The 23,911-nt window shown below is 52.0% G+C and overlaps 1 protein-coding gene across 7 annotated transcripts in view; it reads right to left on the reverse strand.

The window, feature by feature from the left end:
- LOC144098720 (uncharacterized) overlaps positions 1-23,911 on the reverse strand; it is a 621,279-nt gene that overhangs the window by 16,407 nt on the left and 580,961 nt on the right. For all 7 annotated transcript variants that reach the window (XM_077631548.1, XM_077631549.1, XM_077631554.1 and 4 more), the window contains 6 exons: positions 18,974-19,081; positions 16,428-16,513; positions 12,540-12,648; positions 11,600-11,664; positions 10,863-11,012; positions 1,055-1,096 (listed from right to left, as the gene is read on the reverse strand). In XM_077631548.1, the coding sequence (XP_077487674.1) occupies positions 1,055-1,096; positions 10,863-11,012; positions 11,600-11,664; positions 12,540-12,648; positions 16,428-16,513; positions 18,974-19,081 (560 nt within the window). The remainder of the gene's footprint in view (positions 1-1,054; positions 1,097-10,862; positions 11,013-11,599; positions 11,665-12,539; positions 12,649-16,427; positions 16,514-18,973; positions 19,082-23,911) is intronic.

Raw genomic sequence — 23,911 nt, forward strand, 5'->3', positions numbered from 1 at the left:
AACTGAGCCCGCCACACCAAAGGAGGCTTTTAAAATACATGTCAACGCCTCATTGCGAGTCGCTTTGCGCAACAAACTGACACTTGACTGGTGATTCATCAGCACATTCAGCCTTCCTTATCCTATCAAAATCAAATGCAGGATTAGCCAGAATTCACTAGAAAGCCCCTGTACTGAAAGTAGCCGTGACAATCGATTAGCAGTGCGCAGATAACGCAGTTGACAACGCATTATCGCACCCAGCCGATGACCTCATTTCCTAGATTTTTCGGCAGGGACGAAATTACACAAATCAATGAGGTGGTCAGCTCAGTGGCCAGAGTAGCGTAGCGTGTGTTATGACACATGAAAACTAAGCACGGACTTGTAACAAATCATCAACACAGGTACGGTAACGCGAGCCATTAAAAAAAAAAAAATGGGCACTGCTATATACAGACGAATATATATATTTTTTTCTTTACTGGCACAATTAACAGTCATGTTTATAACCGCAGGGGATTGGTTTCAAATGCATATGGACGTTAGAAAATTAGGTCACGATTCTAGGGCACAAAATAAAACAACACAAATGCGCACGAGGGGAATATACTGCAGCTCGAAATAAAAAAACAAAAGCATGGCGATTCCATTTCGCGAGGCCTAATTTTACTAAAGCCTACAATCATGGGAAACTTAGGCGCCTTGCCAGCGCGCTTGTTATGCGTGCTGAGTGTAAGGGCCGGAAATTTCGGGCACAAAAAACAATCAAAGTACGAACGGAAGCTTACGCAAGTGACCCGTGCGCGCTGCACCGCTGCATTGCACACTTCGACTCGCAAAACGTGCAATCGCAACCATTGCCACTTTTTCGTGACATCCCGGAAGTTGGTGAAGGAGCGAAAAATGGAAAACGAAGCGCCTGATATATGTGTCACTTCCTGGAGCCAGCGGCGCGGCGAGTGACATCGTGGTTATTGTTCGTACCACCCAGTTTATTTCGTTCCTTACTCTGTGCCAGCAACAAAACACGGCGACGCCAAGAAAATGATTAGGTAACAATTGCGATACTTACTGCGCGAACTGGTTGTGCCACAGGTCCCTCGTGGCCGAAGAACTGCAAAGATCGAGAACACACAAGGGCAATGCGGTCACACCACGGGCACGGACTACTCCGACATCGGCACGTTCCAAGCTTTGCATACTGGTACACACCGCGAAGAAACCGCGCGCGCGCGCACACACACTGGCACACCTTGGCTCACGCTGACGAGACGCTTTAGTTTCCGAGCGGTGCAGCTGCTGTCAACACCGGCGCCGCGCCAAATTCAAGAAAAGCCCGGAACGCACACTGGCGGTGCTGGTTTGAACCCAAATATTTTCCAATGTCAAGGCCAGTGCGCGCGCTCGCCCCGAGCAGAGCAGCACGGGATAGGGCGGATAGCGCCGTCGCGAGCGCTGCTGGTGCAGGACACCGGAAAGGAAGAGTGAAGAAACCCAAAGAAGGTAGGGGAGGAGGAAAAAAAGAGGAGACAGTGTTAGGCTGGGCAGGCCTATGTGGGTGGGTGGGGGGTGAGGGGCAAAGAGCCAGAAGGATTAGGGGAGGGACCCACCAAGAGAGGAGGATGAACAATGAACGAAAAACTTTCCTTCCCGTCTGCGAACTTGTCACGCTGCTGAAACCCGATAGGGGATCGGCGAGGGAATTCGGAGGAGGGGGAGAAACCTCTTTCCCCCTCATTTCCTTTCCTCCCAGACAGCAGGGACTACAAAAGCTCGCAAGAGTACATCTACGGGCTAGTTCGCTTCAGCACCCGCTGTCAACTCTGGAACCTGCTCCTTTTGCGGGGCTTCACCTTGAGTCGCAAACGGAACCCGACCACTCGCCACTTCGCGATTTTTGCCCGCGTTTTTTTTTTTTCTCGCTTCTCCCGAAGCCCGTCCCCGAAGCGACCTGCAGGTGTTCGCGAGACGAAGTCCAGGAAAAAGAAGAGCTGATCACCAGAGCTTGAGGCCTTTTTTTATATGTATGTGTTTGACTTCTACCGCTTCGTTTATATTCTTTGGGCATCCGCCATTGTCAGTTCCGAAATAAAGGAGGCGCAGCTGTAAACTTAATAACGACAGCCCCCCCACTGCGGGCACGGCTGCTCCTGGGGCTACGTGCTGCTGCCTTTAACAAAGCAGGGGCTTTCCCGGAGGCCACCAACCGATGCACCAGCCAAGAGCAAAAAGAGGAAGTAGTAGGGCTCGACAGGGACACGTGAACCGTTGCCTGAACGGCCATCCCCTTCCTGCCGTTCCTTTCTCCCGGTTTTCGCGGAATCGCGCCCCTTTCGGCAAAGAAAGGAAACGCTAACTGGACAAAAGCCCATCTTTCGATGAATGAGTCCAGAGTTCTTCGTCGACTACAGCGAGTACTACGCGCGGCGTACGCATCTTATAAACGAAGCAGCAGCATTCACGAACACGTACTCGAAGACCTCCACCACAGTCCACGCATACTGACTCAACGGAGAGGGACCAGAAATACAAGGGAAAAGTGGTGCTCGTTATGACATACATGACGGAAGCAGACAGCTGCCGAAACCAAGGAGCATGGGGGGGGGGGGGGGGGGGGGTCTTTTTTGTTGATTTGTAGTTTTTCATCAATTGGGCATTCCAATCTTTTGCTTTCGGGGGTATTTATGTGTAGCGTAAGAGAACCTTGAGAGTGTTAACCAGCGCCACCCTCGTCCATAGCGGCGGACGTAGTACGTCCTGTATTACCGCGAGTGCCACGTAGGCATGTAATTGAACGGTGAGGGCGGAAGCTGTGCGAGAACCCTCTTAAGCCACCTATGGCATCAAGACTGCAAGATTCGAGGCGCTCAGACAAGGGAACGGAAAGAGGTGTTCGTTATGACATACATGACGGAAGCCAACAGCCACCGATACCAAGGAGCATAGGGGGATGTCTTTGTTAATTTGTCGTTTTTCATCAATGGGGCATTAATGAAAGCAGAAGAAAAAAACAGCCACATGCCGCCGGTGGGATCCAAACCCATGACCTCCGAATTTCGCGTCCGGTGCTCTACCACCTGAGCTATGGCGACGGCTGTCCAATCTTCAGCTTCCGGGGGTATTGTGTAGTGTAAGCTAACCTTGGTGTGCTTACCAGCACCACCCTCGTCCATAGCGGCGGACGTAGGTCCTGTATTACTGCGAGTAGGCCACTGTAGCGCGAGTGCCACGTAGGAACGTAGTCGAACGGTGAAGGCGGAAGCTGTGCGAGAACCCTCTTAAGCTACCTATGGCATCAAGGCTGCCAGATTCGAGGCCCTCGTTGAACTACCAAGTACGCAAGTGAAGGGAAAAGAGGTGCTCGTTATGGCATAAATGACGGAGGCCAACAGCCACCGAAACCAAGGAGCATAGCGGGATTCTGTTAATTTGTCGTTTTTCATCAATGGGACATCAATGAAAGCAGAAGAAAAAACAGCCACATGCCGCCGGTAGGATCCGAACCCACGAAGACGAAGTGTGAATAAGCAAGGAATACACCAGATGTTGAAAGAAAACATTTCAGAAGCAAGGCTGAAGGAGTAGGATCTAAGGGCAAAGAACCTCCAAAGGGGTGGTTTAATGATGGAGTGAAGTGGAGAAAGCTCATCAGAAACACCGACCCTACATAGAAGGGAGACAAGTGCGTAAAGATAGAAACGGGTTGAAGAGAGCGAGAAACGAAACTGGAGAAGCGCATGCGCCGATCGAATCCATAAGTTTAAAAAACTATTGGCACTTGGCATGGCAGTCCTCCTGATATATTCACGGCGCTTAAGATAGCGTGTGAAGTTGGCGCTTGCGATTAGCTCCATCTCCAAACGAAGCACGAACGGATCGGCAGGTGAAAGGAGGCACAAACGCGACGCCCAAGCCGCGCCAGCTCGCTGCCCATTTTTCACCACCACCCGGGGACAAACTCAATCTCAAAGATCTCCAACTGTTACCCCCCACTCACGTGCACCGTGTTTGCATGGCGCGCACTGAAGATGGGAAAAAGAGGAGAATGGTAGAAGGGGCGCCAGCAAGACATCGGCCACAACGTAGTCGCCGGCGCCCGAGTCCACGTCTCCGCAAATGGCGCCAACGCTTTCAGCGATAGAGGAGGGGTAGACGCGTCATTTCCGATTTGGCGGGCGCCCGGCTTCCCACCCTCAGGGCACGTCTTTTCCGTATCATCCCGGAACGGGATAAGAAGGACAAAAGGTACGCGACGCACGCCCGCCTTCCTGGTCGAGGGGAAAGGAGGCTGATGTTTGCTGCAGCCGCCGAGGCCTAGACGCTACGGGGACGACGTGCTCGCGGCCACGCATACACATCCTCACCGCCGCCACCGTCGAGACAGCGGCGGGAAACGGCGCCCGAACGAACTCGCGCGGCGGGAGAATCCACGCCACACCGTGGGCGCCACGGGAGCCCTGCTACTCCCTCCCCCGCCACTTTGCGCCGTTTCGGGTACCGCTTTTTTTTTCTCTTTTGCAGACGCAAATCTGTCGCCGCTTTTGTCCAGCAGTGCGCGGTGTCCTCGCGGAATACTTCCCGTTGCTCGGAGCAGGACAGGGACGTGTTTGGACTCACGCACGCCCGAAGGAGACGAGCTGGCGGAGGATAGGGAAGGCTCTCTTGTAGGATGCCCCGAGGGATCCGAGCGCTCGAACTGTTGACCAGACCCGTCCTTTGCATGTGCTTAATCTTTTCGCTGATGATTGCTGTTCCTTCTGCCTGTTGCTCTGCAGTCCGTCTATCTTCCTACCCTCGCATACTACGGAGGCTCTTTCAAACTATGAGAACGAGCGATAGCTGGAGATAGCGGGCAAAGCGGGCTGTATACTATGCCGTGAAGCACAATCGGACGCTACACAAATCGGAACGCAAAATAGGTAGACCGTGTTTGTGGAGGCTCCGTATCCTCTAATGACGTGAGAAGATCGCGTGAGGTCTCGGCCATGCCGTTATTTGACCTTCATTACAATTATATTTTATTTTTTTTTTGCGTGTGTTCCCATTCGTACTGGCCTGCTCCTGTTTGGTTTGTTCACGAAATAACTGCACAAAATAACAGCGATGATGACGAGTCAACATCGGCGCGTGCCATTACATGCGTACAAATCGCATCGCGTAGTCAACAGCTGAGCCACGCGCCTCGAGCATCGACAGCAAATGGACGTACCCGAGCTGCAAAGCGATACCTGAAGACGCCAAAAGTCTCCGTGCCAGTGCGGCCTGATGAAGACAAGGGGAAGGAAGGTCATAGGAAACAAGAGACAGGGTAACCCCGTGTTCTCATGGCGCGATGACTCCTTCCAAACTGAAATCCCGACGCAAAGGCAAGATACAGGAACACGATAATTGACTGGTAATGGGCACTCAAGAGTCGAGCTGTTACCGTCGCACGGTTGGTCATCAAACAACGTTACGATTCTGCTGACCTTGAGTAACACGCCATTACCTCACCGCGCAAGCGCAGAAGTACCCGCTGTCTGGCCGCTTCGAAGGTTGGGGCGCGCGTCGGGCTTGCGTACGTACGAGATGATTGCAGTGTTCCTCTGAATGAAGCAGTTTTCTTCGTCACAAGGAAGTCTTGAGCATCAACCCTTCCTGCCCTTTTTATTTCATATCGCTGTGTAACAGACGTTTACACATGTAGGGTTGCTCAGTTGTAGAGGCGGCTCACAACTGGCCAGGGACTTTGGTAATAAAGTCCGGCTATGGTCACGGGTACAAGACTGAGGATAACGGTTGACGAAAAATTGCAAGAAAAAGCGACTGTCAGAAAGTACAGGAGAGTGCAGTAAAAAAATATATACAATCACGTGATTTTCTTTACACTTTATCTAATCATACGTACACCATTATACATCCTTTTTTTTTCCGAAATTGGAATTTCCCACTTCCTGAGGAGTTTGTCTTTAGAGATAAATTTAGCATAATGTTATCCGCTTTGCGCACGACCCAGCCGGGTATGCGCAGACAGTGCCTTGAGGACGCGGATATCGACTTGTGATAACTCTGCGATGCTGTTGTATGTTTATACTATCTCCTTAGGATCCGCAAAATGGAATTTCATTATCAACAAATAGACACAAGTACACGAACTTCCGCTTTCACAAGTTGAAAAGCGGTTTAACGGCCTTCGCGGGTAGCGGTTGCTGTGAGCTATAGTCCTCTCTATAAGATTGTAAATCGTCGCGCGCTGCTTTCCCCAGACAATCTCCGATCACACACCCGACCCACCGCGTCCGAATAATAATGGACCGCTCGTATATATAGGAGCGCGGACAATTCGGCCACCACTCCCAAGACCGCGCTGCACACAGGACGAACGCTGGCCAGTCGCACGCAATGCACAGCAGGACACGGGGAGAAATTACTTTTCAATCTACGCCAAGATTTAGTTTTTACCGAACTGCCCCACGCGCTCTCTGCGACGCGGTGAATCGAACTCCACGCGAGGACGAGTGATTAATACGATGAATAAAAGTAACAGACAGAAAGAATCAGGGCCAATCGGCGGATAACACGCGAAAGATCGATTCAACCTCTATTCTTATAGGTCAGTCAGACAGATTGCGCGGAGGCAAGGCGGTGGCACGGCAGAAGGCGATTCGATCGGCCTAACAGAACAAGAACCCAAACTTGGAAGGGACAATCAGTCGCCGATTTTACGCCCCAGCTTCGAGAGGAGCATCTCTCGTCCAGGCGTGTCCTTCCATGTGTGAGCAGACTCCGACCAAACAGACAGACAGACGCAACAGAAAGAGACGGACTACGGAGGGTGGGCTGCTACAAAAGTATACAAAAAGTAACAAGTGGGTCGTCGTCGCGAGGAAATTTCGTTTTCCTTAGGAGGCGGCGGCGAGATGGAGGGCGCGCCAAGCCCGGACTCGCTGATGACTCTCGGCGGGGGTGATGGGGCCGCCGCCAAGCCGCGGGCCCATCATTCGGTCGACCGTGTATAATTAGGGGAACGAAGATAAGAAAAAACCAGCCAAGAAAAAATCTCGCGCAGTCCATGTGCGTGTGTGTTCGCGCACATAGGAGAGCGGTGGCCGGGCAATTAAACAAAGGCGGCCTTAGCCCGGTGACCCAAATGCGCGAACGACAACGCATGTATGTATGCATGCAAGCCGCCCACGGGCGCTGTTTTTCTTTTTTCATTTTTATTGTCGCTCTCGATTGAGCTGCCCGTCGTCGGACGATCGCAAAAGAAGTCGCGATACAAGAGAGCGAGCGCAAAGCTGTTGGGTCGGTAAAAACGTTTTTCTTTATGTGGCTGTAATGTACTCCCAACACCTCGGGCTTCGCACCGAACCTTGTCTTTTTCCTTGAACAACAAACAGAACATTGCACAATAACCGAGGCCTGCCTTCCCTTCTTACGTTTTATTTATTTAAAGCGCCCTCTATTATAGCGAAACATCGGGGAAGCTCCGAGATGGCGGCATATCGCCTCGGCGCGAAGAGCAGAAAGGGCGGCGCCCATCTCTGATCTCTCCGCTGTTTCGCCGACTAACCAAAAAAAAAAAAGAGGAGCGCGCGGTGCAAGGAAGGTTAGGCGAACCAAAATAGGGGAGTGAGAAGGGACGGGGCGTGGTGGCTTGCAAGGTGTTATCAGTCAGCAAAGAGAGCGCGCGAGCACATGCATTCTTAATCTCGCAGGCAGGACGGCTGACGTGTTTCCCCCCTCGCGCTTTAAAATTTGGCAACCGATGGCAAAAAAAAAAAAAGGTGACGCCGGCACCAGTGCGGACTATGAAGCCTCCGAGAAAAGCGAGTCTGTCCATACTCGTGCCAAAGGCGGACTAGGTATAAGGTTCGAAATGACCAGCGCGGAAACAGACGGGGACACGAGAAGAAAAAACACTGACGACAGGACGGGCGCCCGTCCTGTCGTCAGTGTTTTTTTCTTCTCGTGTCCCCGTCTGTTTCCGTGCTGGACATTTCGAATCATGTCCCACCAACTCGCCCAATCGGCAATTTTGATAGGTTTAAGGTTAATATATCAATCAGTTCCTAGCTCAAGCATTTGATCATTGGCTGTGCCTGCCAAGCGAGTATCATCCTCCTGTGAAGGAATACACATGGCCGGATAAGAGTGAACGAGTTTCCCGGTCAGCAACTCCTGTAGCAGGGGAATGTCTCGATATGACACACCGACGAGCGTCGGCTGGAAAGCTTTGTTAGCATTCACCAGCCAGAGGAGGCTGGGCGACGATGCGGCTAACCAGAAGCAAGCGTTGCAATGCAGTCTAGACAGCAATTGTAAAAAAAAAGAGAGAAACGAATGAAAGAAAGGAACATGATGCCCTGCAGTCGCAAGCAAAAACTAAAATAAAAAGCACTCGCGTGAAATGTTGGCACTCCCAAGCACCACTATCCTTTAAACCTTCAGCGCACCTGAATTCGACCAGCACTTGCTTTTTTTTTTGTTCGCTTTGAACGCGCCCGTTTCACATGTAGATTTGTTACAAAACAGCGCGAGGAGCAACGCCGCTTCGCGGATACGGAAGAGCGGCTTCATCGGCGGCACTAATAAAGAGGCGAGAGCTGGCTACGCCCCTTTTCCTAGAGGGCCAACGCGCCGCCGGCTGCCACAGCTACACACTTACACACGAATGCGCACACGCAAACACAAACACGCACTCTAGAGAATCTGGGTACACCATCCCACCAGGCCGATCCAGCGACACCACTAGGTTGGCCGGCCGACCGATGGTGCCAGCTCGCGTGCATTCAGAATGGCGGAGGTGTGGAAGGGGAAAGAAAGAAAGAAAGAAAGAAAGAAAGAAAGAAAGAAAGAAAGAAAGAAAGAAAGAAAGAAAGAAAGAAAGAAAGAAAGAAAGTCCCCCCAATTGCGAGCACACTGCGCTCTAGCAGACGCCGTCCCACTAAGGGCCTATTTGGGGCCGCAACGGAGCGCCCAGAGCACACTCCCCTGCGCTATAGAGTTGCATTAAAAGGGAGCATTGGTGGCGGCGCCTCAACCTTCTTCGGAACTTGCACGAACGCGGCGCCGTTCAAAGCGTTGCGTGACGCAAGTAGAAAGCCGCCGCCACTGGCCCCGCTATAGCTAGAGGGGTGGAGGAGGCGGAGGCGAGGGGGGGGGGGGGGGGGAGGAATTCTTTTCTCTTAGCCCACTTTCTTCTATATATGCGCCCGCTCGCTATAACAGCTTCCCGCCTATACACGACAGGGGAGTGCAAGTTCTCTGGGGCGCCGAGCATTTAATCGATTACAAAGCGGCGGCCGTTTATACGGTGAACACATCTCGCATAAACGTCCAACAAAGGATGAGAGCGAGCATGCCAATATATGTGCAAGAGGAACGTAATCACCCGGCGCGTGCGCATATAAAAAGTGCGGCGCCAAGCGTACGACCAGGTTTGGTCTATGCGGAGGTTGAGCGCGTTCTTCGCTAGATTTTTTTTATTATTACGCGCTCTGCAGGACGGCGATAAAAGTAGGCACGAAGATGAACGCGCCCGTTTCGAAGATGGCACGGCTTCGGAGAAAAGTCATAAAGCGAGAGCGGTCCGCTGAAAATTAACGATGACCCCAAGACAGAAGAGGGACCGAGTGAGAGGAGAGATTCCGGCGATATCTGAGACAATGAGTTCCTGGATTGTGAGCCAAGGTTGTGCGATCCGTAAGCGGCGCGCAATGCAGCGCGCCCATTTGGCAGGGAATGTGCTAGCGGTTTTGCCCTTACGTGGCTTGCTGCCATTAGGGGTTACAGCGTTTAGTGCGGTAGTAAGCGCCGTTAAAATCGAGGGGAAATAAAACGTACCATGCAAATAACTTAGTAAGCGCCGGCGAGGTTTGTTCGCAGAATTCTAAGGCTTTACACGACTGCACTGGCGAATGGGAAAATTGGACGTACAGAAAAAAAGGGCGCGATAGTTGATAGCGATAAGCAGGAAGCTGTAAGGGATGACAATACATTTGTATGCATGCAATGTTCGTATTGCCTCCGTGCGACTGCCCGGCGCCTGAAACCTGTACAACTTTACGACCAGTGCGATCGGAGACATATAGCGTAACTTTGCATTCCTAGGCAAATCATTCATGTGCAGTCTTGACCAAACATTCCAAGGCCAATATCGCCATATTGTAAGCAGGTGCGCTTCGTTTTAGCAGCATTTTTTAAATCGTATTCACCGCAGTTAAGTCCACTTTCGTTAATCGAATGAGCCAAGATGTCGACTCCTGTTTGCAGGCGTTTTGCAACTTTCAAGGGGCTCTGAAACTCCTTCCGAGGAGAGCACATCAACTCTCTCAATCAGTGCATTTTGTTGTCATGAACACCTGAGCCAAAGAGTACACTTCTACACGCAGCAGAGAACACGAAATCACGCATGAAAGTTGGCGAGCCCTTTCCGGCGACATTTTCATGCTCGCACGCTCCTCCGTCGCACCGCTCCTGCGTATACCAGTTCAGCGACGGCTATTGGTTAGATTCTTTCAGACGTCAGGCAGCTACCATGGCCGCGGCCAATAAGTGGCGTAGCTCCGGCGGGTCAGGAAGCTCCGCCCACGGCGCTGGGGCCGGCGGAGGAGCGCCGACCTTTTCAGCGAGCAAAAAGTGACGAAAGGAAAGGGAACGGCGCGAAAACGCTGAAATTCAAAATTTGACTACACATAACTCAGCTTCTACAAATCGCATCAAAAAAATTCTTGCTGGAGGATATTCGTGAAGGGGCGTCCTTTCACACCACAGGCATACCACAACTTACTTAGAGTCCATTTCAGAGCCCTTTTAAAACATCTGTCCACAGCCGTGCGACCGATCGTCACCGGGCGAGAGCAGGAGATGAGAAGCTGCAGTGTGTGTACGACACTCACCTGAAGGTGACAACGACGTTCGTGGTGGGCCAGCCCATCACGAAGGAGGTGTCCGGGGTGCGCGTCGACTCGCTCACGTCCGCCAGGCAGTTGGACAGCCACATCTCGCAGGTGCGGACTTTCTCCTTCAACTTGTAATTGCCAGACGACCTGACGAAAGAGCGCCGAAGTGCCCGCGCAATAAACGACCAATCACACTGGAGGAACGGTTCCTGCCCCCGACTCCGTTTGCAGATGTTTGCAGAAATCACGTTTATAAATAACAAAGGCTAAATAAAATTGCGACATTCGCCGCCAAGCTCTTCTGACCGATTGCTAAAGGTTATGCTGATGGTGTTTAGATCACCTAACCTGTTGTCTTTATACACTGCCCCGTGTTTATTTTGTCTGGCTGTTTTCGCATTATATGTAAGCAATACTTCGCACCCATACTACAGTCAGACAAAACAAAAATAGGTACAACCTTAACGTCATACATGACTTGATACGCTCGCGCTGTTCCGAATGGGAGCAGCTTCACCACTGTTAAGACTGAGCTCATATCGGCGGCATAGAGTGAGCAAAACAGCTCCTGCAGTCCAGCATACTCCCGTTGCGCGGGAAGCGATTCATAAATGTGATGAGATATGTCGCGTTGAAAGCACATCTATCCAGCCATTTCTCCCTCTCCCTTTCATGCCGAGCCTTTCCTGAATGAATAACGGACAGCAAGAGACGGAAAGCAGATTTTCCCTTACTTTGGTTTTGCAATCAGCAAAACATCGCTGAGCAGGAACATGTGGCGCTCTTGGTTCTGGAGTCCCTGCGAATGAAGTCATTGAGCGTGTGTTAATGCAGTGTAGGTCAACGATAGCAAAGCTGCCAAGAAATTCGTGCTACAAAGAAAGCACCGGACATTTCGAACGGCATACTCTCTGCGCTCCCGGCACGTCGAAACAGGTAGCAGTGCGAATTCATCATGCTTACAGCACAAGCGTAAGACGGGTAAAGTATGGGACTAACCGCAAAACTTATCCCTTGAGACCAGAACTTAGTCCGCTGGGAGAGTAATTGTGGTTGAACGCTTTGCAGTTAGCCCCTTCGGAAGTAACTGCAGAGCGGACCTTTGAGGGACTAATGTTTGTGACAACGCAATAAGTAGCCAAAAGGAGTGTCCCCTACACCTCTACTACTCAGTTTTGGCTCACTCAGCAATAGCCGCGTTTATATGAATGCGACAGCAGCGCCTCACATCAACTTTTTAGCGCATCGCATTCATGTAAACTGTGATAATGCGCTAGGAAAGCACAACGCATCAATGCACTAGACAGGGGTAGATGGAGAATAGAAAGTCGACTTCACTGGTATGAATGGAAACAGGTTCGAAGGAGTCCCTCCTCCTCCTTGTCATAATCATACAACACCCCCCCAGCCGGATAAAAAAGGAGACTTAGTTCAAGGTGGGGATGACTAGACACCTCTGCCACGTTCAATGGGCGAAGGGTTCCTGTCCCGCCAGACTTGATGCGGTATGTGTAAACAGTAGCGCATCGGCTCCGCGAGATACGCCATGCGATGCGCTACTGTCGCATTCATGTAAACGCGGCTAATGAAACGCTCGAAGGCGATCGTGAGTAAGGAGCCGAACGACGACAAACGCATAGCGCGGGAGAAGGCACAAAGTCGAAGCAAGCTTACGATGGAGAACTGGGCCGGTCCGTCCATGATGAAATAGCGCGCGCAGCTGCCACCGGCCGACCTGCTTGCATCCTGGAACACGGCCGTGCAGTCTTTACCCGGTGATGCCCTGCGGGGAAGAAGAAGGGCCCGGTTGTGAGAATTAGCGAGAGGACGTAGCCTCCTTTTAGCAATCAAAACAGGTTTTCGCCTGCGGGAGAAGCGAAACGGAGCGTTGATTCTTGCGCACGCGAGTCAGCGTTAGTAGAGCCAACACAAGCATTGCTCACTCACTCAGTCGCGCAGCAGCGGTGTGATATAAACCGGGAGAGAACTGCACAATAAGCGACGTAATCGTGTATAGGCGACGTCATGAACTCGGCGCGTATGAGAGTCACTCTCCAGAAAACGTCCCAGCTGTCGCTCTCCCAGGAACACAAAATAAAAAGCGGCCTGAAAGGGAAACACGCTTACGCAGCACGTCACGAATTGGGTAATTTAGGCGTTCGACGGATATTGTGCAATTCGTCGGTCAAAACAGCGAGATCGGTGTTTTGGATCGGGCACACATTTTTCCTCACTTTTAGAAGAGCAGCTCAATTTAATAAAAGACTCGCCGCTTGTGCAGGCGCGCATACTAGAAGCAAGCATCCCGCACTTGTGATGCAACAACACGAGTCAATTAACAACGTGGCTGCAAGCTTTAAAATACGGTGTCTATAGACTCCGTAGCTACGTATCGCGACACGTCGCATGTGTATCTAGAAGGAGCGTGTTGTAGGCGCCATTACTCATCGATCGGAAAGAGCCACAACTCGAGTAGCCGCTCACCAAACAGAATGCACAGGCACAACGTCTCCCTTTGTTGCAAGACCCGTCAATCAACCGATGATTCAATAACTATTGGTGGACATAGCCCTCTCTCCGATCAATCCATGCCAGGAGGAGGAGGCCGCAGGGCGTCCAGCTAAAAGACGCAATCCTCTGTAGCGGCGCAGCGCCATAGCGTTAAAGCGAAGATATGACCTGACAGATGTGTGCTTACAGCGGTGCGCAGCCCGCCCGCACAGCCACTGGCGTTGGTCGCGCAACTTCGGTTCAATCAAAGCGCTCGGCAACCATCATCAGCGCAGGCACGGCCAGGAGAAGAAGAAGGGTCCATCGTCCGCGAGCAAATATGAAAGACCGCGCAGCTTCGAAAAGGGGCTGCAGCGCGGTCGCGATTACGCAAGGGAATCCCGCTGCTAGCGGCCAGGCCGGCCCATGCAGCAGCAGCAGCATTTCAACTTCCACGCGGCTTCCCACAAGGGCCAAGTGGGCAGCCGCTTCGAAGGACCTGGACGGCCTTCGCCTTCTCTCCTCCTCACTCTGTTCATTCTTCCTGCCGGGCGTGCCAGCAGCCATTCTCAAAAGCCGGCTTGTCAGCAAACCTCTTCTGTGCTCGCGACAGGTTAGGCAGCCCGCCAGCCAAGCCGACGCAAGGCGCGTGCCACACACGAACGCAGTGGAAAAGTGAAAACTCCTCAGCTACTCGCGGCTGCTTTTATTTTATCTTTTTTTTTCACTTTTTATTTCATCTGCGCTCCTTCTCAGTTCGCGTTGATCCTCTCAGGGTCCAGCTTTCCGGTCATAAAATGAGCGCCAGTGGAAAGTGTCTCGCCCGTTTTTTTTTTTTTTTTCTCCATGGTAAACCGGATCGGGTGCCTCGGCTCTACGAATCCGACAACTCACTTCCGGTATTTCATTTTTCCTTTGTCATTGTTTCCGCTCCGACGGACACCCAATTGTTTTTCGCCGGTGGTTCCTTCCGATGCATGTATAGTTTGCGATATAAAGACGCCCTATATTTTGCCGCTTAGTAAACAGAGGCGTCTAATAACAATTACGGTCGCCTAACGGGACGTCCCAACACTCGGCAACTCTGGTGCTGATGTGGGCAGCACTGAAAGGGCAGCGCAAAAGGAGAGGAGGATTTCGCGTGGAACGCCGACGCACAGAATTATACACTCCAAAAGAAAGGTATTCATAATGTGGCTCGCAGAGACATGACATAGCAGCCTATCAAAATAATAACCGGAAATGTTTGTCGATAACGGCGGCTGTGGCACGGAAAGTTCTCAGCGAGCCTACGCTGGTCAGTTCCGATTCAGATAGCGAGCCCGAAACCCTGCGGCGAAGCCAGACTCCCGAAGGAGACGTGGCAAGACATCTGTTCTATTAAAATGGCGCAATGGCCTGGTCAGGATACCAATAGTGCTTTCTCTTTCAAAAAAAAAATCGCTATTCATTTCACGCATTAGTAAGACTAGGAAACACCCGATTTCAGTGGCGCAGCTTGTCTAATACCGAAAAGCCTTTGTTCTAAGGAGAAAAGCATGCTTTCCATTTAGCTACAATCGAAAGGGGCCGCATTGACGACCCGTTTCCAGTGCAGGTACTGAACAGGTGTTATCACGGCTCTAAATATCGACAGAGCGCAATGCAAGCGGGCTCTGAAAGGAATGCAAAATTTGAAGGCCCCACCACGCACGCACTCTTGACAGTTTTACAGTTAACATCTCCACAGCTTAGTCAAAAGGACATCTTGGGCAGAGAAGTCGGAAGCAGGCCAGAGCGTTTACAACGCAAGTCGCAGCCACATCATACACACGAACCGCTCCCTGCGGATAAGTAGCACGCTCCGTCGAGAGCTCGGCCGTCAGTCGAACGTGGACCCGAAGGCGGCAGAAGGCATCCCCCGGAGAAAGGACGTCTCCCAAGGTCGCCCGGGCGCGCCCACCCAGCCGTGCCGGCGCTCGCCACACCTGACCCCTCGCGAGAACCTCACGCCAACGCGTGCAGCAACAGCAGGAGGGGGTGCAGCCAGGCTAGTAGGCAGCGCCCTCCCTCATTGAAACCCAAGCGCCGCCGCCGTAATGGACGGGACGGTCTCGCGCCTTCACGCACCCCTCCCCCTCATTTCCTCTTTGTTCTCGCGTTGCTCTTCCTCGAAGGCGCGCCGTGCCGCCGCAGCCACCTTCGCGGACCTACGGAGTGGGTCCGTGTGGCACATGTAATTCACGGGTGAAACAAAAACCAGCGGCCACCCCCGCCGCCTGTCCTCGGCGAGGCCTGCAAATAGGGCTGCGCGGTGAAAATGATCGGCATCTCCGCCCCCCCCCCCACCCACCCACTTTCATTATACAGGCGGCGAACTTTGTGTGAGGGAGAGAGAGGGACCCAAGCGCGCCCAGAGGTGCGCGCGTTCTTCCGCTATTACAGGGCACCCCCACGAGAGCGCCCAGAAACGAAGCTTCTGAGAAGGCCCATGAGCAGAGCTAGCGTATAGCTTCAGGGTACGTGCCCACGCGCGCCGTCGTAAACGTTTAGAACGTCTCAAAACAACGCGTGTGTGGCGCCATCTTCATTCCCGTGCTCAGGTCCGCGCGTGTTAGCGGTTGGACGCAGTTTTACCAAGCCTGGGACTTCACGAAAAAAACGCTCTTGCCGACGTTCTCCTAACACATTAGAAAGGAACCCATTAGAAAAGAACGCATTACAGTGGAATGGCACTACACTGGCGGCGTTGCTTCTTCCCGTATGTTCGCTGCCGTTAAATCCCCAACGGCATATAACCAACTAGGCCGGCAACTAGCTCGATAGACTATGGAAACAGCGGAGTCACTTGTTGCACCCGCAGTTCCTCGGTGTGAAACACAGACCACTGTGCAGTTCAGGCCAGGTCCTGTACACGTTCTACAGTAGACGAGGGAGCGCTGTGGGACATGTCAAGGCGAGTTCATTGTTCCACACCCTGAAGGCCCCCGTCGTAAGGGGGCGTCCGAAGACTGCGATGTCGCGTTCGCCCCAGAAAGCGCGTCACCTACAACTAGACATATTAGCGTAGAGTAACAATCGCGGTGTACTCACATGTCTGTGACGGACTTTGATTTGCCGGACAGCGCTCTGTGAAGCTTGGAAGCAGCTGCTGACTTGGTACGGAGCAGCCCTTTCCGCTGCAAGAACAAAAGATGACAGGGTCAATGATGTGACAAAAATTCACAGGGATACCTCTCCCTGGTGTAAACAAAGTGGCGTCAAAGGGGCGTTCCCGATGGGCAAAAACATAAAACTTTCGCTTCTCCACTCCCCCGCAGCCTTAATTCTCCTGATTAGAGACGAATCCCTACGATTTGCAGCTTTTCTTCTCACGGCATCTTTTAACCATATCGGAACAGAAACACACGATATGATGACGTACGCCGGTCTATTCAACAGCATTATAGGTGTTGATATTTTTACCGGAAGTGACCTTGCTTCCGGTCTGCTTACGTCACTTGCATCCAACCAATAGGTGAATTTCATGACCGACACAGCATTTATTTACGATTAGGCTTTTCATTATGATTTTTTTATGGAGCGAGGGCACCTTCGGTCGAACAGCGCCGCGACTCAAGGTATTTACCGCCTACTCGAGGTGGATCAAAGACCCATTTCCCAAACACTCCACCCTCGATAAGCCGAGCACCAGGCCAGGGAAAAGCTTGTACCGATTGTATCACCGGCGGGTGCCTAGGGGCACTGGGGATCGAACCTCGCTCCTCCCGCATGCGAGGCGGATACTTAAACCGACTAGGCCACCGCTCAGCTCCTATGAGGCTTCTAATGCGACATTATTAAAAATTATTATTCGCATACTGTCACGCAACGGCGAAATCGCAAATCAGCTAATGACGAGAGCTGTTAACGGGGTGCCGTAACCAACGCAGCTTTGCTACAAGTACTACAACCTCGTCACGGTGAGCAGGGAAAAATAAATGTCGAAAAATAAAAACAAAACAACTAAACTCGCGTCCTTCGGTGGCGCGTGCCGTCATAGCCAAGGCACGCGCGATGGACCGGAAGCGGCCCCAAGAGACACAACGCGGGCCAGCTGCCATTGAAGAGAGAGAAGCCAGCAGGCAGGGAGGAACTCCTGCAGCGCTCCTTTTCCGCGAAACCACGGAGGGTGGTCCTAAGGCCACGCGTAGTAGCGTACACACACACACAACGGAGCATCCCCGCCTGGTGACGCATTCGAACGACCGCCTTCTAATCACTACCCGGTGGTCTGCAAGCAAGCGGCTCGCTTCGGGCGGCAACCGTCGTCGGCTGCGGAGCTACCACACATACTGCTCGATACCTTGTTTCCACCTAACGGTGTAGCGACGTATAGGCCACGTGACGTGCGTTCCGGACACATGCCGCTCCCCCTTCAGGCGAGAAGTGAGGCGCGCGCGTACACAGCCGCCTAGTAATTCAGCGGGCGGCTGTGACAGCCCGCGTTGGCGGTTAAGTAATACCGCCAGCCGTGCCTGGACGAGGTGTAGCCGCTTAGCAACGTATGCGCCAGCCAAAAAAGCGCGCGTACGTCGCACCCCGTGTGGCCGTCCGGTTCTCGGACTTGCGTTCCGCGCCTCCCGGCCATTGCTCCATCGCGGATTCGCCCAAAGAACACGGCGAATTGTCAGCACTGCCAACGCCTTAAGTGACGGATTAAACATCGCGAAACCGAGCACGACAAACTTCGTGCACAGGAATTATCTACGCGAGATGACGGATAGTTTTATTCGATATTAGACGTTTTTAGTATACAGGAGACGTATTAGCGGATACTTATGCCGGTTTGCTGGGCGCCTCCAGAGCATGAGCACTAGCATAAGTGGGGACAGCCAGGGCTACTGCGCGCGTGCAGCCGATGTCCGTGACGCTAGCACGACTCCGCTCTGCTAAAAGTCTTAAAGGGGCTCTGAAACGCCTTCCGATGAGAGCACATTAACTCACTTAATCACTGCACTGTGTTGCCATGAAAACCAGAGCCAAATAATACTCTTCTACACGCTACAGACGACGCACAATCACGCGTCAAAAGTGGCGAGCCCTTCCCGGCGACTTTTTCATGCTCGCGCCCTCCTCCGTCCCCCGCATCTGCGTAGACAAGGTGAGCGGTGGCCATTGGTTAGGTTCTTTCAGACGTCAAGCAGCTACCGTGGCCGCGGCCAATAAGCCGCTTAGCTCCGGCGGGTCGGGAAGCTCCGCTCCCAGATGGGGGGTCGGCGAAGCAGCGCCTACCTTCCAGCGTGCAAAAAGTGACGAGAGGAGAGGGAAAGGCGCGAAGACGCCGAAATTCAAATTTTAACTACAGATAACTCAGCTTCTACAAAGCGCGTTTAAAAAATTCTTGCTGGACACTATTCGTGAAGCGGCGCGCTTCAATATCCCAGGAATGCCGCAACTTTATTAGAGCCCCCTTCACATCCCCTTTAATGCCGCTGAACTGGTGGCCGTGCAAAATGTACAGGCCGTAAAGCATAACTACACTCCTTCAAGAAGCCACTTACGATTGTCGAATGATTTCAACGATTGCAGGGGAGAGAAAATATGAAGGGGGGGGGGGGGGGGGGGGGCGGAGAAAGAGGAATTAGGTTCACACTCACCGGCGACAGAGGGTCGCGATCGTGAAGCCGAAGGTTGTCACTGGGGAAAAGGTCCTGAATCCGGTCGAGATCAGTTTCTTCCTTGCTGGAGTCGCTCCGTCTCACCATCTGCGCCATGAGCAGTTGAAAAGGAAACGAGAGTGAATTCGCGCTCACTTCGGAACGGGTCAACGAAGCAAGCGTCCGTTTCGCGCGCTTTCGCAAAGCTGACAAGATCGGCCAGCGAACCACCACTCACTAACCTCCGGGGAACAAGAAGCTACCGAAATTCCACACCTGGAACATCCGTGAAAAATAACCGAAGCCGCACGAAATGACGCAATTGTGCAGCACGAATGCCGCGATACCGCCGCCTTTTTGGGAGTCGCAGCAGACATGAAATCCTGTCCCGGGTTCGCTGCAACAATCACAGACTGGTGTGGTAACTATCAACGCGTCGACTTTTGAGGACGCGTTCAAAGCCGTACCTGCAGTGCGGCTTTTCTGTAGCCAGAACGGAAAGGTCCTCCGATAATACTAGCGCAAACCCCCCCCCCCCCCCCCCCCCCCAAACGTCCACTTACAAATATACCTGAAAGACATATCGCAGGTTGCAACCAGCGAAAGCACTTGTTTTTGCACAACGTAGATAAAAAATGAGCCAGCAGCGATGAGTGTCCTCGGCCTGGCCGTATATTTATAAACAACAAAACCGATAAAGCTTGCACACGCAAAACGCGATAACGAGGATGAAGCCAAGAGCGGTGACAATGACAGACGCGTTCTTTCGCACCACTCAGTCGCTCAAGCAATACTTCGCACATCAGTTAAATGAGTATAGACACCTAATCTTGATGGCATGTTTTCTTCTCTACAATGATGCGGAAGACACTACTACGCATGAATCACCATGTGATATTCGCCTGCGACCGCTGAGTAATTTATAATCGAATTTTTTCTGCTGTGCTGTTTCGGTTTCAACAATTGAACGATCGCTGTGACGTCAAAGAGTACTTTTGTGTCACGTGAGGCGTGGAAAAACGTCCACATAATCGCTGCTTCATCGTTTTAATTTACTGCAGTGCTGAAACCAGCCTTCCTCAAGGGCCGGAATGACAACTAATAAGGAAGCAGCGATTATATTGCAGTTTGTTCATGTCTCACGTGACCTGTAAGTACACGTTGACGTCACAGTCCTCATTCGGCTGTTGAAACCGAAACAGCATGAGAAAAATTCGATTATAAATTATTCAGCGCTCGTAGAGAATACCAGGTGGTAATTCATGTATAATGCCTAACGCATCATTACAAATAAGAAAACACGCACCCAAAATTTAGGTGTCTATACTCCTTTAAAGCCAAACTACACTAGTAAGAACCGCAGATCGAAGGCGAAATTGCAGCTGACCAAGCGCATAGATTAAGATGTGCAACAGTGGTGCAATATTTCGTTGCGAAATTAAGCCCGTTTCTCGAATTTCATCTGGCTTTAATTATGTGCATGGAAAGTGCAAATTTTATAGAGTTTGGGTGCGAGTATAAGATGTTAAAATCGGAGCCTTGTGGTATACGTATACGTACTTCTCGTTCTATGGAAAATATGTCGCAATACTTAAAATGTATCTTTTTTTTTTGTTGTTGCTATCCAAGCCGTAATACTGCAGATCCTCGTTACAGCAACCAAGCTTGAGGTAAAACTTCAGTAACCGGAAATAGAATAAAACAGAACAGTCACTCCAGGCTGAACTATTCTGCTTCACACACGAGATAACCTGGCATAAACTGATATGAGTGGCGGCTTGTTTAGCAGCAAGACCTCTGCAGCGCTCGATTTCCATTTCTGCTTACAATATGGCTCCCCTGGCACTACCGCGCTTATTAAACTCAGATAGAAAGATAAGATCGTACGCTATCAGCCTCATTTAAAACAAGGCACTGATAGGCATTTTGCTCCACGGACTACAATACCATGTTATGTGACAACATAGTTTGTTAGTAGCGTTAACCCTGGCGCTTCAGCAGACGATCTTGTCTAACCCACATTCGTTGTTAACAGCTTCCTTTCAAACCAGCTACGGTCGGATACAACTCCAGAACGAAGCGGCAGATGGCTCTCAAAGGAAGCCCCCCAGCCAATGGCGTCGGCAAATTTCACGACGTGGCGGTTGACCTCTGCCAAACTGCGGTTAATCCCTTGTCAAGCTAGCATTACAGGGTATTAACCACGTGTTAACCGGGACGTTATGAAGATCGGTCGCCGCCATTGGCTGGAGGGCATACTTCGAGGGGGTGAGTTGTATCCGACTATAGTGCCTAAAGTGAAATTTTGCTTAATCTATGCTGACAGTTTAAATGGGCGCATTTGGGCTATTGAACACCGCTATAGTAGACGATATGAGCTAACTTTCAGGATAAGGTGTACAGCAGAAAACAAAGGGCTTGCGACAAGCAAGAGTCCCGACACACATATAGGTTATTCGTACAAATATGGACAAAACAATTGACAGTAAGCTTTTATCTACAACTTGTCTACAACAAGGAACTTAAAAAATGCGGTACTTAAATCTACGCCACTTATAGCCGCGCCACGTCACTCACATTATCACACATAGTATAGTGATAATGAAGCGGTAATTTAAACCATGCGGGAAAGTAGGTCGCCATATTATTACGCGGTATGTAGCCCGGTGTTTGAAGAAACAGGATGCAAAATAGGAAATGCGTATTCATGGAAACTGGTCATACGCGCCCACGATCGAAGGGAGACATTTATAAGAGTTATAGCATAGCGCGATCCGCTACCGTCACCCGCTGACGGGGAACGCCACTACGCATGCGCAGATCGCCTTGCGGGATGCCAGGTGGCGCCACATGTCCGGAGCTGCACACATGCCTGCCGCTTCGGGACCAATCAGCGCATGCCCGTGTACAGGGTGCGGAAGCGGCTCAAGGTAGCGTATCGCGGATCCCGCCTATGCTATAACTCTCTATAAACACAGGTCGCGACTCGAACTTCGCATCGCGACATGGGGTTTCCCCAAAACAGCGCACTCGATGCGCCAAAAAAGCGCAATGCACGGCATCTCGCAACTGCTGCACGTTCCTAGCACAATGCTTGTTCGCGAATGTTTCGGCCCGCAGAGCAGTTGTCCGGGACAACGACCTCCTCCGAGCATCGGCAAGAGAGTTCGGCCCCCGCCGAACGCGCGCACACGCCAAGGGAACACAAAACGCGCGCAGCCCAGAAAAGCCGATTAACGCTAAATCCCTGCCTAAACTGGTGGCGTACGCGGACTCGCAAAAGAAGTAGGAGGAAAGGTTTGTGGCGCCACGCGTCATGCACGCTTGGCGCTCCTTCCTCAACAATGCTCGCTGCAGGAACACGCCTTTCCCCGCGCAGACAGAAGGATGAGACGTCATTGCAACGCATGCGCGTAAGAGCGCACGGCACTCGTCTCCGAAGGAGCTGCACTCGTTCGCGCATGCGCAGGCGGTCCGCTCGATTGGTTTGGCTGCAAGGCAGAAGGCAGCTAACGCGGAGCTTATCTGAGCGGACTCGAGACCAGCGTCTCGCGAAATCTAGGAATAAGGCCTATCACATCTGCCATGATTTTTGTACTTAGACAAGAATAGTGATAACTAATGGTGTCTTCGACTGGTCGCTCCCGCGATCCGGTTCGGATCTGGCAGAGTGGGAGCCGCTATTGCTCTGAGCGCATAACGAGACTAGTCAAGCCGAATGGTCAGCGAGTTTTCAGAGCGGAAGCGCAGGAGGCAGAAGGACGACGTAACTTCCGGAACCACTACGCGGCATCGCTGCTGACATGTCGACAGTAGCCGCACGTAAGGTCCCTTGATTACATTTAGCCGCACGTGGTCGCACAGTTTGCATCGCGGTCACCGCTTAGCCTGTATCGATCGCTACCCCGGCTTTCCGTCCCACGGGACGCTCATTTTTCGAACATCGCCTTCTGGATAGCACTGTCGTCCTCGTCTGAGCTGATGCGACAGCAACACAGACCGCGTTCCTAGCGTATATGCTTATCCGGCGTTTCTTCAACATTTTGCCTCACACAGCGCGGCACCCGCAAAACAACGCAGCAAGCGTGACTGCGTCAAAAGCCTACACTTGCTTCTGCCTACGCGCAGGGGACGCCGAGTCCTCGCACCGCTTTCGCGAAATGGCGGAAGTGGCTCTGTCACGTGGACACATCTCGGAGCCGCTCCGACTTTTTTTCTCGGAGCGCTCTGAGCTGGAGGCGAGCGCTCCAAGAGAACCAGCCGAACGTAGTCAGAGCGGCCTGTTTCGACCAGCCGAATGTGCGGTAGCCTCTCAGAGCACTCTAGAGCGATCTAAAGCGACCAGTCGAAGACACCATAAGGGTAGGAAGAGCAATACAGAGCCACGGAAACTAGCTTCCTTAGCAGTGAGCAGAACCCACTCACCACAGCCTTCGGCATTCATTTTCCCCCGCATTCCCGGTTCTTCAAGCGTCACTCTTTCCTCGCTGTCTCGCGTACCACAGCGGCTTAAGCCGGGGAAAAAGCGAACTGCGGAGAGCTGAGCGGGCGACACACCGTTGAGCGATTTGGTGAGCGACAGGCGTGCGACACACGGTCTTAAAGAACGAGGACCCGTCGCCTCCACGTGTGCTGCGACGCGAGGGCTTGCGACGACGCAGACGCCACGGTATGCAGCAGCAGCAAAGGAACGGGGTCACCACCGATAAGCCTTTCGCGACGCGAAACCAGGACTGGGGCGTTCTTAGATATATACATTTCTTTTAAGTGCAAAGCCGAGTCACCTGTCGAGTCGGGGAGGAACAGCTCCGTGCCGGCAGAAATAAGACGATCCGTCAGTTACTGGTACGAGACGTAACGAACTTCAGTCGATGCCTCATCGCAGAGTTACCCGACGTCGCATTTATGGACCAAGAAATGCGCAGAAAACAGGGCTAC

This window comes from Amblyomma americanum, chromosome 7 (genome assembly GCF_052857255.1).
Source record: "Amblyomma americanum isolate KBUSLIRL-KWMA chromosome 7, ASM5285725v1, whole genome shotgun sequence".
Lineage (NCBI taxonomy): Eukaryota > Metazoa > Arthropoda > Arachnida > Ixodida > Ixodidae > Amblyomma > Amblyomma americanum.